At 33.9% G+C, this 15,586-nt stretch overlaps 1 protein-coding gene across 1 annotated transcript in view; it reads right to left on the bottom strand.

Moving 5' to 3' along the window:
• Positions 1-394: 394 nt before the first annotated feature.
• LOC142336785 (uncharacterized) overlaps positions 395-15,586 on the bottom strand; it is a 29,181-nt gene continuing 13,989 nt past the window's right edge. Inside the window, exons 4-5 of the mRNA XM_075385703.1 lie at positions 4,537-4,870; positions 395-2,098 (exon numbers count right to left, since the gene is read on the bottom strand). Of these exons, the coding sequence (XP_075241818.1) occupies positions 766-2,098; positions 4,537-4,870 (1,667 nt within the window). The 3' untranslated portion in view covers positions 395-765. The remainder of the gene's footprint in view (positions 2,099-4,536; positions 4,871-15,586) is intronic.

The raw sequence follows: 15,586 nt of genomic DNA, 5'->3' as shown, positions 1-15,586 counted from the left end.
TACAACTGCACTTAATTTTAACCGTAAATTTGATGTGCTGGCTCTATATCAGTCAAAATTGAAAAAAAATTTCCAAAATGTTGTTTGAAATACAATATAGTTTCCTTCCTTGCATGAAGTCATAATAAGTAATTACGTAACGGAAACTGAATTTGGTTCTTTTACATATTATCCAAAACAATCTGGAACAATTTTTTGATGTAAAAAATCATTAGAAATTGGTATTATGGTCTTCAGATGACAGATGATTCAAGATATACGGTACCGAGATGATACATCTATGTCTTGATATATCTATACAGATATCTACGTGCCGGAATAAATCTAATTTTTTGTCCTGAGATTTTAAATGATCCGTGTCGATTCAAAATTATTGATAGAATGAAGCTCTCATACTTTGATTGATTGTTTTCCAAATTCAAAATTTAGACAATTAGTAAGAATATGCATTCAAATATTTTTCAAATTCAGGTCAGATCATTAATAAATAAATGCTGTAAAATGCGTTAATAAATAATTCAGTTCATAGATGCTTAATCAAAATTGTGATAATTCATTATCAAGCTTTCCCAGATCTTCCTGCCAGATACCAGTTCCAAACCCGGTCAAATGTATCTGAGCTCCAACTAACGTCATAGTTGAGGAAATTGTAAAAGCTGATTGATAATTTTCGCAACGCTTTTTTTCTAATCTGTCATCTAGTTTCAGGTACCTAACTGCTATCATATATTAAAAAGGTGCCTTAATTGGCTAGGTAAAAAAAGTTCACTTGTTTTCAATATTTTGCCGTTCGGCTGCTATTTTTCTATTCCAATCCGAATATCGTCGCAAACTTTCCAGAAATAGTGTTCTTATAGAAACCGACATTTCGTCGTACGCCTCTTTAAAAATACAAAACTGTTTATCAATAACATCTGTCATTGCTTTTAGCATTTCAAATGCTTCGTATTTTAATGACCATTTCATGGCTTGTTTGATTGCATTTCGAACCAAAATGTCATTTTCACAGTCGGAAATTGGTATCTTTTCCAAGAGAAATTGAATGACTCTGGCATCTTTGTTTGTTCTCGTGACTAATGATAGCAGCGATTGCTTTTCGTATGGTCCGCTAATGTCGTGTTTCTGGGTAACTATTTCACGTACAATTTCAGACGCCTCGATTTTTCTAATTTTGGAGAAAAATTTTAGCCCGTCGTCAAAAGCATGTTTTATGATTTCGAAAGACCCGTTTCTCACGGCTGCGTTCAAAACTTCAGTAATTAAAGAGTGAAAGTCATTTTGTGGACCTTCTGGGTCACCCTTTCCCATTTCCATTCTCCATTTTACAACTCTTAAAAGCCCTCTGCTGTAAGCAGCCACAAACCATTCTTTCATTCTTTCGTAATCTGTCTTGTTTAACTCGCGCTTTTTATCAACGTTTCTGAGGAACGTTGAAAGCAAGTTCAAAAAATGTCGGCTTTTTTGCCTGCCCGCACATCCTGGCAACACTAAATTTATAAACACTTCTACCGTTTTGTGATTTTTCCAATTTGCAAAATGTTCGCAACAAAAATAAAACGCATTTTTGAGTAAATCGTAATCTTCTCGGTGGACGCCAACGCGTATCAAATCTTCGCAATTATTCTCGTTGAGCTCTTGTTCATTATCCAGCGCAACTATTAACGCTCTGTCTTTCAGTAGTTTATCCAAAGCCTCGCCCATAATATCAGAAGTTACAATAAATGTTAATACTTTTTTTGCCCTGGTCGCAGCGTTTAGAAAAATCTGGCAAAATTCGGGACTAGGCTTGTTTGTATTTTTCTCAACCTCAATGATAGCGTCAATAACAATGAGAACGTGGTCTTGCTCAAAACCAGAGAAAGTCAACTTTTTGAATTCTTCTTTCGGAGAATGCTGAAAAACCATTTTATCAGCTCGAAATTCGTTTATCAGATCAGATCGAAAAACAATTGCACAGCGTTCATGGAATTCGTAGCTGTTTAGCCAATCTGTCATACGCTGTACCAGCTCGCCAGTCGAGATGACTATTATGTCTATGTCTGGCTCGTTTGGTTTTGGTGGTGGTATTTCAGCGATACTTGTTCCACAGATATGTTTCCTGAAATCGAAAAAGCGAGGTGATCATTTATTTCTGTTTGCAATTAAGATGCAACCTTGTTCAAGAGATGAAGTTCAAATGCGGCAACTTTCAAGAGCAGTGATGATTTTTTATGTGCTGGAAACATTACTAAGACGATCAATTGGTCAAAAACACGTATATAATTTTTTTAAATTTTTTTTAGCCTTCCTCATACCTTTTAAAGTTTCTGCTTCCAACAGAAATTTGAGAGGCGAGGGAGGAATTATATGCCCCACTAGTTTTTATGAGTCAATTTTGGCAGAATTATATATTTATCGAAAAATGTTGTTAGTGGTATCATCAGAAATCCCTAAGCGTACAATGTACTGATTGGTGGGTTGTGTTTAAAAAACGATTTATCGAGGTTAAAAAATTTGATAAAATTTACCCAAAACACGCTAGTTTTTGCGCACGCTATGGTCCCCTTTCTTTTAAATTAATGTATTTTTAGCCAAACTATGCCGCAAGTTTATTTTAATACAAAACTCATTCTATTTTTCTCAACCTTTAATAGTTGCTACTTTGTCTGGTGCATCTTCAATGTTATTATAGGAGTATCATTTTTCAAGAACGTAAGCCACCTTTGGACAAACCGGTATTAAACCTCAAACTTCAGCTAAATGTTTCATTCCTTGATAAAAAAACTGCAGAAATTATTATTTTTATGAAAACAAAAGCATTTCTATAGTCTTATCAAACACCCAATTTCTGCTAGAAACGTTGGCGGTTCCTACATTGTTTGCCTTAGTTTGTTGCATTAACCGCATTAGGACTACTTAGAAAATCATTTTGTTTATTTAAATTAATACTGGATACAAGCTTTTAAGATAAACAAATCAGTTCTCAGTTCTATCTGGTTTTTGTGTTGAATTTCGAACGCTTTTCTTTGATACGTTTGATTTGTCACGTCCTTCTCTTAACCATTGCAGATTTGTTTAGGGTGAAGATCCATAATAGTGCTTAGATGATCACTAATGAATGGGGCATCAAAGATGTATTGATGACATATTTTAAAGCTACTTCGCGTCTCTTCAGACCTTTCTTTGAAACTTATGAAGTCCTAAAACTCTGTGTATCCAGTTATGCTCTATTGTGAAAGACGATATGGTGCCTCCTCCCAATTTCTGTTGGTTCCCTGTTTTGGTTAAAAATTTCAGTGTTGCAAATTACTTTAGTGCAAATTTCATCACTTTATTCTGCCATAAAACAAATGCATTGCGTCATCTGTTGAGATAATTACTGTATTTTAAATCATAGAGAACCATCTGTAAAACTCTATACAGTTAGTAAGCTTTATAATGAATGTACACCTTAAGAAGTTATCACAACTCTGATTTTTTGTCCAAATTCGGGTTTAAATAGCCAATTTTTGGATTTCTTATTTTAGCGTCTTTGTGTTTTTGAGGGTTGTTTTTTTTCGAGAATTTCAGAAGAATTGCGTAACTTTTCTGCAATTTTTTATTCCATTCCGTTTCTAAAACTTTTTCTGTTGTTGCGCAATTGTAATATCTTACAACATAGGTTTCTGATTTAGAATTCGATAGAGTTCAAAGATTTCAAAAAACAACTCTTCGCCATTTTTTTGAAATGTGTTCTTTTGCTACTACAAAGCAGCAACTACTTTTTTCATTTAATCTAAAACTGTTCACTGTGTTCGCATTTTGCTCGAAAATATAGACGCCTTTTCTTCACTTTAAAAATTTTTACTTTTTGCAAAAGTACATTTCAGCGATTTTCAGTTTCTACTTCTCAACAATTCTTCCCTAATCATCTTTACAAATTTATTTATCTGTATTTTGAGAAATAAAAGTAGTTTTTAGGTTCATTCAAGGTGCATATTATGCAAAAGAAATTGAAAGAGAATAGCAAAAAGTTGACATGACTTAACAGTTTTCCCAGTTTTTCAATTTCGGCCTAGTCTAGCAATGTTTTTCTAGCATTCGAAACTTTTTAGGTCTCTTCGACCAGTAGCAGTAGACTCATGTTATTATTTTTCTATTGCTTTTGTTTGTAGTTGCTAAATTTCTTATTATTGAGAATATTTATCAAATTTTTGCTAATTTGCACATTTTCTATAAGATAGTGTCAAAAATGAGGTATTTTTTTAATTTGCGACAAAGTTTATTGTCTCCAGCATGCCGGCTTCTAATTTAGGTCGGTTATGATTTCCCTATCTTTAAATCATTTTTTGCTTTTAATACGAAAATTCAAACAAATGCAAAAATGAGAGGGAAAAACAAACATTCAGGTGCGGCATTTTTGAAAAATATATTTTAAGAGGCGCAGAATCTTTTGTTAGAAGTTTTTTTTAGTACGATCTTCTCAAGCCACATTCGGAAGTAAATTAAAATTTGCGCAACAAGATCTTGCTTTTTAGCCAGATATTCCAAGTTTCGTTTCGCTGGTTAACTACTCACCAAGTAGCCTCATGCAGAACTGTTGACGAAAAACGGAGAATTTTGCTACTGCTGCGATAGCCAAGAGTCAAAACGTATCTCCGGAAACCCAAAGGTCTGCTGTTGTTGTAATGTCCTTGTTTACATTCCATCTGACCACCAACTGACAAAGTGATACAAATCATGTCCAAATAAGGAAATAATTCAGATATATCCCCATTGTCCGTTTCTATAGTTTGTTCTTTTGAAAAGCTGCATTCGTCGATTATCAGACCCAAATTTCGCCCAAAGCCACGGTTTTCCTTGAGAAACTCTTTTAAAGCGCTGGTTTTCACATCGCCAAAGACAATTTTCTCTAAACATTTCACACATTCAGGTGTTCTCCTCTCCAACATCTGTTCCGGGAATATCCAGAAATGAGCTAACAGAGGTTTATCACACTCCCATAACAAATTCATTCCATAATTCAAACATTCATTCCCTTATAGCCCCAAATCTTGCATAAAGTTAACCTCCCCCAACCTTAATTCCCTCCAGTGTTGCTCATCATAATTAATTCATAGCAATCATACAAAGTCATATGATTCTTAGTAACCATACAAAGTCCTATACGATTTGTATGAAATCTTGTCAATCATACTAAGATCATTAAAAAATTGATTGATGCTTAAAAACAGAGCACATTAGATCAAGCCGAGAAGTCCTACAATACTTTCAGCCAGAAAGTGAATAAACGATCCAACGAGGCCTACATTAACAAAAGCTTCTTAGTAACCATTTTAAGTCATATATGGTTTTATGGAACCGTGACGACCATACTAAGATCATAAGTAAAAATAAATGCCGCTGAAAGAAGAAAAAGTAAAATACGTATAGATGTCTGAGCCATAAACCAAACCAAATAAAAAGAAATCTAGAACTGATTGAAAAAAGCCACCTTCCATATTGTTATCAGAGGTGAAAAAAGGTAGAAAACCTCTCAAAAGCTAACAGATAAATTTCATTTGTCGGACAAAAAAATGACCCTAGTTTTATGCTGTTAACTATGAGTTCACCTTCTAAAGCCGTTTTGGTAGTTCGTTAGTCTTAGTGTTTACTCGGAGTGTGTTTTGGAGCGAGCAGCAATTTGTCTCGATTAGTGTTATTGAAACAAAACTCAAAAAAATTTTGTCCTGGGAAAATTAGTTTTTAGGACATGACCAAGTCAAATTTATGAGATTTTTGTAGCGCATTGGTGCTTAACTTGTTCCTTTTCACTCTGATTATTTTGTTCTTTTAATTGCTCTGGGTTTGCTGGTAACCATACTGTGTTGTTTCGAAAACTGTTTTAACCAGTGTTCTTTGCGTAGTCAGGTTTTTACTAAAATTAGTCAATTTGTTTTTGATTTCTTTTCTGACATTGTTGTGAGCTCGAACATTGTTGTAGAGATGAAAAATTAGTTTTTAGGATTGGCTGATTCTTTGAGGTAGTTTATCAGTCATAGTGCTTATTTGGAATATGTTAACAAACAAAATTTTGTCTAATTTAATATTACCCGAAAAAAAATCTCAACAAATTAGTCTTGATTTTAACGAAAATTTGCTTTTTAAAAATTTTTTTGGTTCAACTTGAGACTACTTCCTTTGCCCTAAGCAAAAATTCCTACATCCAGTAAAGTTGACGTTCAATTTGTAGCTCATTGCCACAATTGTTTCTCGTTTTTTAGTATGGCAAAAATTGATTTTTTGAATAAATTTTATTTTCCGAGGTATCCCCTTCCTTGTACTTTTATAGGTACATCTCCCATTCTGTAGTTTGTTTCCTTTTCCTTTATATGTAACGGCGCTACTTTTGTTTTGATCTGTTTTTAGGTTCTGCCCAATCCTGAACCTTTTTCTGTCTTTTAGCTATCAGCGCCTCTGTTTTTTATTGGGCTGCCACGAAAAAAAACTCACCTAAAGCACGGACAGTTTTTCTTGTCGTTCGAGATAGTAAAGACATATCACAAAACAGCTGTAACATAATCATCATATTTCTTAAATTTTATTGGAAGATCATTAATGATTTCTTCGCAAACATAACAAGATCATACATTTTTTCTAATTAAAAGATCATACCAAGACCATATATGGTTTCTTAGAACTCATAGAAAAATCATTTATTTTTTTTTCAATGTTTAATTGAACGTCAACCCAAAGATCAATTATTATCTCTTAAAAATCATACAAATTGATATTGGAAAAATTGAAATCTTGTTAACATCGTACTCAGATAAAGTCTACGATTTGTATGGTATCATATGTGATCTTACTATGATTATTAAGAAATGGCAACGGGGGTTTCTTTTCTAACGTCCAATCCGCGCCCATTACCTTACATATTACATCTATGTCGCCCACTGCATTCAGAAAACTTTTTGAATAGAGTTTTTTGAGATAAATGCATCTCCCTCAATCTTCTTCCTCCCCCAGGTGGGCCATGTAGGTCATAAGAGAAAAAATACATCTTTTCAAAGCATTCTCCTCTAAAACATTTTGAAATTTTTATCATTTTAAGACTCGTAAAACTCGACTAATTAAAATTGGCGCGATAGGACGTGAAAATAAGCATAATTTTTGTTTTCGTTTGACAATTAAACGAAATATTGATGCTTGTGATTTTGTTTGAATCTTGAAATTTAATCCCATTACTTGTCTAAGACGAGATTCAGTTTGTTAAGACAAGTAGGTGAAAATGTCTTAAAAACAACTTTGAAGAAAATCTTTGAATCATTAATGGATCTTAAGTTTTCGATCAAATACAAAAATTTTCCATCACTGAGCTTTATGCGGATCTAGGTTGGAATATTATCTGCCACGCAGAGTTTTTGAGAGGCTCCTCTTGTTAAATTTATGGCATCTTGAAGTCAAAAGTTCAAAGAATTTCAGAGCGGTCTCAAATTTACGGTGGAAAATTAGATCAAAATGCACTCTTTCATTAAAAAAATAAAGGCGCCTAAATGATCCAAAAAGAGGGAAAATTTTGAACACAAGATTAACGAAAACCTCGCTACTATTTCTGCAAACAATTTTTCCTTAATGTTACTGCTCTAAAAACCATTAGAATAATCTGTAAACTAATAAAACAATTTGCGACTCCTCAAACCAAAAACTAAATTGAGGACGGACTTTGCGAATTTCACATCAAGGTGTTTGAAACTGACTGATTTTGGTTTCAATGATTCTACGCCATAAAGAAAACTTGGGCAGAGTCTTTTTTCGGACTGCGAAATAACTTTGTGTTCTCGTGCATTGCCTGTTTCTGGCACTCAAAAACAGATACGGGAACCCAAAATCAGGCCAGAGCAAAAGAGAACAACGAATGATGTCATCAACAAAAACAGAATGTAGGCAAAAAACATAAAACAAAAATTTTGTTCAAAATCTGGCTCCTGCTCTGCGATAATATGCCCCACAAAACATGCATTGGAAGAAAAAAAACAGTTTGAATAACAACAGTTTTTTTTCTATTTTAAATATGTCATCAATTTAACAAAATTTGCCTTAAAGTTTTCACATGTCAAAAGAATGGAACTCAAAGGAACATCTCTGGGTGTAGAACCTCATGAGTTAGAACCTTGAATAAGATGAATATCAACTGCCATTTTAACCTTTCGTTTCATTCCTAATGTTTAGGCGTGATTTTCAAGTATTCTGCTCGGTTTTTTTAATTAAACATTTTTAAAATAAAATATATAGTGTACCAGAGTTCTGTTGCTTAGGGTCTTTGGTATCGCTCCTATTTCAAAGAGTTTGTGGTTGGTGGAATTGAGAAGAAACACTCTTTTGCCGTTTTAATAAAAGATGCTCGAAACAGTAATAGAGGTTTTTTCGGAATTTGACTTGTTTTTTTTCTTGTTTTTTCTTTGTTTTGTTTGATCTAAGTATGCAGTTGCTTAATAAACGGCAAAGGCTTTCAAGGGAACCTGTTACGGATGAGACTGATTTACCGGAATAGAGGAAACATTTGTAATTGTAGAAGAAAAAAATATGTGAGGGAATGGATTCTCTTGGAAAGTTGACAGCTACTCCTCAAAAAGAGTGCCCTTAATTTTAGCAGCTACGGACAAATTTTAGTGTTAGAGTTATATAATTTTGATCAGGTGTGTTGATTGGTCTCATTTTTGAATACGATTGAATGGGGGTTTTTTATGCCATGATATTTTGTTTCAAATAGATCTCTGCTTTTGACAGCTTGATTGTGAGTTTCGAACCTTGGATCACGAATGCGAAGATTTTCAGAACTCTTCATCCTTTTGTGAGGCAGTTGATTAAAGACGCGAACGAGTATCCTCCGAGGGAGGTTATAGACAAGATTCTGAACCTAAAGCTGAGAAAAATATAATGCCTTTTCTTTTGTTTGTTTCTTTTTAAACAGAAAAATAATATATTTTGCCAAGGTGCCTGGTTCTGTGGCACTTCTTGCACTTGCTCGGTACGTGCAGGTATCAGAAGCCGTCCGACTAAAATCGAGGCAAGAAATTTTCACGGGATAACTGCGTCTTGATCATATCGATAATATCTGTTTTCAGAATTTTTAATAGGATTTGTCAAACGTCAAAGATGAGTGCCCTCGCATGTCATATGGAGCCATCTTGAAATTATCTAGTCAGGTGAGCCTGTCATTGTGGCTTGTATATACACAAAAAACAAGAGGGAGAATTTTTTGAGTTTGTTTAATTATGAAATTGTTGCAACTCTTGTTGGACCAGTGGAGAACAGAGATCTGTTCAATGCCATTGATAAAGCCATGCGAGTAATCTATGTACTGAAATTGGAATACCCCGATTCAAACCTTATTGTCTGGTCATTTCTGCAAATTGTTGTTTTCAGTTTGCCAATGGCAAAGGTTATTAGCAAATTGAGTCATTGACGGCTGAAAAAGACATGTAACTAACGAAACGCTGTAATCGCAACTAACTTACCTTACCGCCAAAACTTATTTGACGTTTTGTAAAATTGCTTTCTGCCGTTTGATCATTCCAAACGCAATCTTTGGTTTGTTTTACAAACTAATATCAATTTTTGTCAGCTGGGGTTTTGTTTATCTTCTGTAATTTTCCTTCGAAAAACTGAAACATTAAGTCTTGTTATTTTTGTTCTAGACCGGCATACTGTTTTTAAAATCTCGATTGATTTATTTTTTTCCGATTTTCTTCTGCTGTTAACTCTAGTCAGTATCCATTGGTACTCTTGTACTGATATTGTCCAAATTTTTGTTAAATTATTATTATGGTGTTTTTTCTCAATTTCAAAGTTATTTGATGTCAATTAAAACGTTCGTTTAAGTTCTTGCGATGTATTTTACTGTCTTGGCGTCGACAAAGTGTTCTCATCCAGTTTGTCAGTTGCCAGCGAATATCATCAGATATTGCAAACAGATAATGAAGAAGTTGAAGTGATAGAAGAGTTGACACTCCCTGGTACTTAAAAGAGACAGGGATAAGCAGTATCCTTCGAAAAAATTCTTTTTTTTTTACTGGAAATAGAAAAAATGTTCTAGAATTCTTTGAATTTGCAAGCGTAGATTGGATATTACTCGAAGTAGGTGTTGTTCTGAAAGATTTTTAATGCCATCGTGTTATAAGGCAGGAAAAAGGATGGATCTAGTCAGAGAAACTGCACTACTTGAGTTCATGGAAAGTTATAAGGTTCAAGCGAAGGAAGAGTAGAAGAGTAGAAAGTTCAAGCGAAGGAAATTGAAAATCAGCTCTCTACGGAATTTGTTCCGACCTTGCCTGTAGACCTTGCACTTTATAATACCGCAACATGTTTAGAACCCATGAGTTATTATAATATCGCATGTGTGTGCTGACAAAATCTACTTGACATTCTCAGAAACTCTGTGTTGACTTTTCCACTCAAGCACCTCATGAAAATGAAGTTCCATTTATAACGAGTTTCTAGAGGTTTTGACGAACAACAAATAATTAAACTAAAAGTTCGAGAATTACAAAAAGTGTGTCATAAATTTGAAGCAGATTTTGTGTGCAAAGCACAAAGAAAACCACCTTTTTTTTACAAGAATTAACCAATGCTGCTGAATAATCTTCAAAAGCTGTAATACCACAGGAAACATTTTTAGCTCTAGCCCTTTTTTAGACAACAGTTTGCCCCGAAAGCATCTTTGGCAAAAACGAAAATATGTACTGGTCTCTGTCCTTTGAAAACTGGTCTCTGTTCTCATGTAATTTTTCGAACTGTAAAACAAATATGCTGAATATGGAAAGCTTCAGAAATTGATTGCGACAGGGTTAGGTATAAATCTGATGGACGTTTCAGGCCAAAATTCAATATGCGTTTCAATATCGAAACACCGTGATAAACTTATAAGGTTGCTTCACTTATTTCTCATGAGAAATTCGTGAACCACATAAAAGTGTGCCATAAATTCGAGGCAGAATTTGTGTGCATGATATGCCAGCGTTTTTTTGACTTGAATAGTTTTATTAAACTTTTTTTAAAGAAAGAGCAAAGGCTTGCAACTGAAGGAAGTAAATAAGCACCCGAATTATTAAGACATGACAGCAAAACACAAAGAAAACCAATTTTTTACAGGAATTAACTAATACTGCTGATTTATCTTCAAAAGCTGTGCTACAACAGGAAAAAATTTAGCTCTAGCTAAATTGTTTAGGTGACAGTTATTATTTAGGTGACAGTTATTTAGCTCAATTTTAGGTCACGGTTTGCACGGAAGTTGTTGTTGGCAAAAAAGAAAATATGTACAGTCCTGTGAGAACTGGTCTCTGTTCTCATGTAGTTTTTCAAACTGTAAAACAAATATGCTGATTCTAGAAAGCACTGGTACTGATTCAAATTAAAATTCAAAGAGTTATATAAAATCAGTCCAAGCCAGACTCCTCTGATAAATCTACCATTAATTTCCGATCAAACAACTTTGGATACGGTGGAGATGTAGCTAAAAATACTTCATAAAATGATTACGATAGGGATAGGTATAAATCTGATGGACGTTTCAGGCCAAAATTTGATCAATTGTTTACGTTTTTTAAATTTTCACGCATTATACTGCACGACATTGGTCCCCATGACAACATTTATTGAGATTTTTTTTATATCAACTTTTGTGATCTCGTTGAGTATTTACCTAGTTCGACTTCTGTTGAATATGATTACTGCAGCTTTGCGTTTCAACATTGAAACACCTTCAAAAATTGTAAGATTGCTTCACTCAGAGTCCGTGGTTTTCAAACAGTATAAATTATGACAATTTTCTAAGGGGTTTAAACCGTCCAGTTTTCTCATTTAACAGACTTTTCTCAGGTGCGAGCGAAATCATTAGTTCTTCAGAAGATTATATAACAATATTTGTAGTTATAAGCAAGACTGCTGAACCTAACGCTGATACATCAAACAATTCAGATGAAAATCCTGTGAAAAAATCAGTTTTTTTTTGGGCAAAAAAGCAGCAACTGAGTGAGCAATTTGTGAACGCAAAATTGTTTTTTCAAATAGTTCACTGTTCTCATTTGTTTTTGAAAACTTTAAAACAAATACGCTGACTATAGAAAACAGTAGTTCTCATTTAGAATAAAATTCTAAGTGTTGTATTAAATCAGCTCATGACTGACTCTTTTGATCGTTCTACCATTAACTCTACCGTTATTAATTCTACCATTAATTACCTTTTGATAATTCTACAAGAACAAGAAATTTTTCTTTTGTTTTACAAACTAATATTCACTTTTTTCAACTGGGGTTTTTTATTTTCCGTAAATTTCCTGCGAAATACTGAAACAGTAAGATTTCTTATTTTGTTCTCGTCCGGCATACTGTTTTTTTAAATCTAGATTGAATTCTTTTCTCCTGATAACTCTACTCAGCATCCATTACCACTCTTGTACTGAGATTAACGATATTTTTGTTAAAATTTTCTGGTGCATTTCTCAATTTCAAAGTTTTTTGATGCCAATTAAAACATTCGTTTAAGTTCTTGCGATGTCTTTTACAGTCTGGGCGCCGTTAAATTGTTCTCATCCAGGTTGTCAGTTGCCACTGAACATGTTCAGGTATTGCAATGCGATGTTGAAAAATTTGAAGTGATAGAGGAATTGACACTCCCTGGTACTTAAAAAAGAAAGGGATAAGCATTATCTTTCGAAAAAATTCACTTCTGCTGAAAATAGAAAAAAGGTGCTAGAATTCTTTGATCTTGCAAGATTAGATTCGAGTTCTCTCGACGTATGTGTTGTTCAGGAAGATGGTAAGTGCTGCAGAAAAACTGTACTAATGTAGTTCATGGAAAGTTAGATGGGTCAACCAAAGGAAGAATACTTCGAAGAGTAGAAGGTTCAAGCGAAGGAAATTGAAAAACACATGTCTACGGATTTTGTTCCAATCTTGCCTGTAAACATTGCACTTTATACCACTGCAACCTGTTAAGAACTCATGAGTTGCATAACATTGCATGTATAACAATGTTCCACTAATAAAAAATTTCTGGAGATTTTGCCAAACAAGAAATAATTAAACTAAAAGTTCGAGAATAACATAAAAGGTGTCATAGATTTTAAGCAGATTTTGTGTGCAAAACATAAGGAAAACCATTTTTTAACCAAAAAGTAATTAAGTTACTATCTTCAAAAATTGTTCAAAATTGTTTATGTGACTGTTATTATTTAGGTGACAGTTATGTAGCCCTTTTTTGAGTCACGGTTTACACGGAAGGTATCGTTGGCAAAAACAAAAATATGTACAGTCCTGGAGAACTGGTCTCTGTTCTCATGTATTTTTTCAAACTGTAAAACAAGTATGGTGACTATAGAAAACAATAGTTCTCATTCAAATAAAATTTATAAGAGTTGTTTTAAATCAGTTGGTGTCTGACTCCTCTAAAAATTCTACCTTCTACCAATAATTTCCGATCAAACAACTGTGGATACGGTCGGCATATAGCTGAAAAGCCTTCAGAAATTGATTACGATAGTGTTAGGTATAAATCTGATGGACGTTGCAGACCGAAATTCGATAAATTGGTTACCCTTTTTAAGTTTTCACGCATTATATTGCACGACAAGGCTCCCCATGATAACATTCATTGAGGTTTTTATATCAATTTTTGTGATCTTGTTGAGTTTTTACTTTGTCCGACTTCTGTTGAATTTGATTACTACCGCCTTGCGTTTCAATATTGAAACATCTTGAACAACTAGTAAGGTTGATTAACTCAGAGTCCGGAGGTTTTGCCGAACAACAAGTAATTAAACTAAAATTTTGAGAATCATGTAAAGGGTGTCATAGATTTGAAGCAGATTTTGTGTGCAAAACACAAAGAAAACCAAATTTTTTACAAGAATTAACCAATGCTGCTGAATAATTTTCAAAAGTTGCGCTACCACAGGAAATAATTTAGCTCTAGCCCCTTTTTAGGTGACAGTTTGCCCCGCATGCATCTTTGGCAAAAACGAATATTTGTACAGAAATTCTAACAGTTATATTGGATCAGCTCATGCCTGACTCTTTTGATAACTCTACCAATAATATCAGATCGAACAACTTTGGATACGTTCAAGATGTAGCTGGAAAGCCTTCAGAAATTGATTACGATAGGGTTCGGTATAAATATCATGGACGTTTCAGGCCGAAATTTGATATATTGTTGACCCGTTTAAATTTTCACGCATTATATTGCACGACATTGCTCCAAATGATAACAGTCATTGAGATTTTCTTATCAAGTTTTTTGATCTTGTTGAGTATTTACCTAGTCCGACTTCTGTTGAATCTGATTAGTACGGCCTTGTGTTTCATTATTGAAACGTCTTGAAAAACTTGTAAGGTTGCTTCCCTCAGAGTCCCTGGCTTTCAAACAGTATAAATTTTAACTTTTTTCTATGGTGCTAAAATTGTCCAGTTTTTTCCTTTAACAGACTTTTCTCAGGTAAGAGCGAAATCATTAGTTCTTCGGAAGATTATATAACTATATTTATGGTTTTGAGCGAGTTTGCTGAGCTTAAAGCTGAGACATCAAAAAATTCAGTTGAAAATCCTGTGAAAAATCATTTTTTGGGCAAAAAGGCAGCAAATAAGTGAACAATTTTTGAACGCAAACAAACTTTCTTTCAATTATTTCCGAATACAGAAAAGCTACAGTGTAATAGTATTTTAGTAGGGGGAACTCATTTTAGTAAAAACGATCTCACGATTGAAACTATCACTACTGAAATTTCAATTTCAAAATCTTTCCTCCTTTTTATGATTTCAAATGATGAAGTTACTTCACTTGCCAAGACTGAATTTTCAACTCAGATCATTCCCTTTCCCGTTGTTTTCTTGTCTCTTAGACTCGAGAAAAGTATAAAAGGTTGAATAAAAGTTTCTTTGATTTTCCTCCACATTCTTTCAATAAATGCGCTGATTCGTCTTGCACTTTTGATGAGGTTCTTTTGGGAAATAAGCTCGCGCATGATGACTATGCATCAGATTTAAGGTGTGAGATGCACCAAAGACGAAACACTGCATCCATCTGATTATCAAAGACAGCAAATTTTTCTGGACTTCTTTATGAATTGCGAAAAAAAGGCTTTCAGTTTCTCATTTGAACTTATTACCTCTAAACGATCTACTGTTAAGCTGGACCAAAATTTGCGGATATACCTTTTTTGAGGTCATGAGGTTAAAGGGTAAGATTAGTGGAACAAATACCAAAGACTAAATTCAATTGAATATCAAAGACAACAAAGTGTTGTGTCGTTTTTTCTCCAGTTAATCTTTTAAAAGTTGCAAGGCTATGCTAAGTACTATTTAGTCGGACCAACTTCTACCCCGGAACATATTTTGAGGTTGCAAATTTAAATGGTTTTAGCCCGCTAACTTGTTCTTCTGCTCTTTAGGTTGAAATTTAGGGCCTCCTATTTTTTTCTTGTGCTTTTTTTGTGCTCTACGTTACCTTAATAAGTTCAGTAATTCTATTTTTATGTTTTTCCAGAAACCGTTGTTGTTAGCAAGATATGCAGTGATAACAAATCAAGAAAGACTGAACTAAAAATGAGTTAAGGGCTTTTTGTTGCTGTTATGGCTACTTTTTTTA

The sequence above is a fragment of the Convolutriloba macropyga genome, chromosome 3 (genome assembly GCF_964194025.1).
Source record: "Convolutriloba macropyga chromosome 3, txConMacr16.3, whole genome shotgun sequence".
NCBI lineage: Eukaryota > Metazoa > Xenacoelomorpha > Acoela > Convolutidae > Convolutriloba > Convolutriloba macropyga.
Note: the sequence above shows the minus strand (reverse complement) of the source record. Positions and strands in the feature narration are given on the sequence as shown.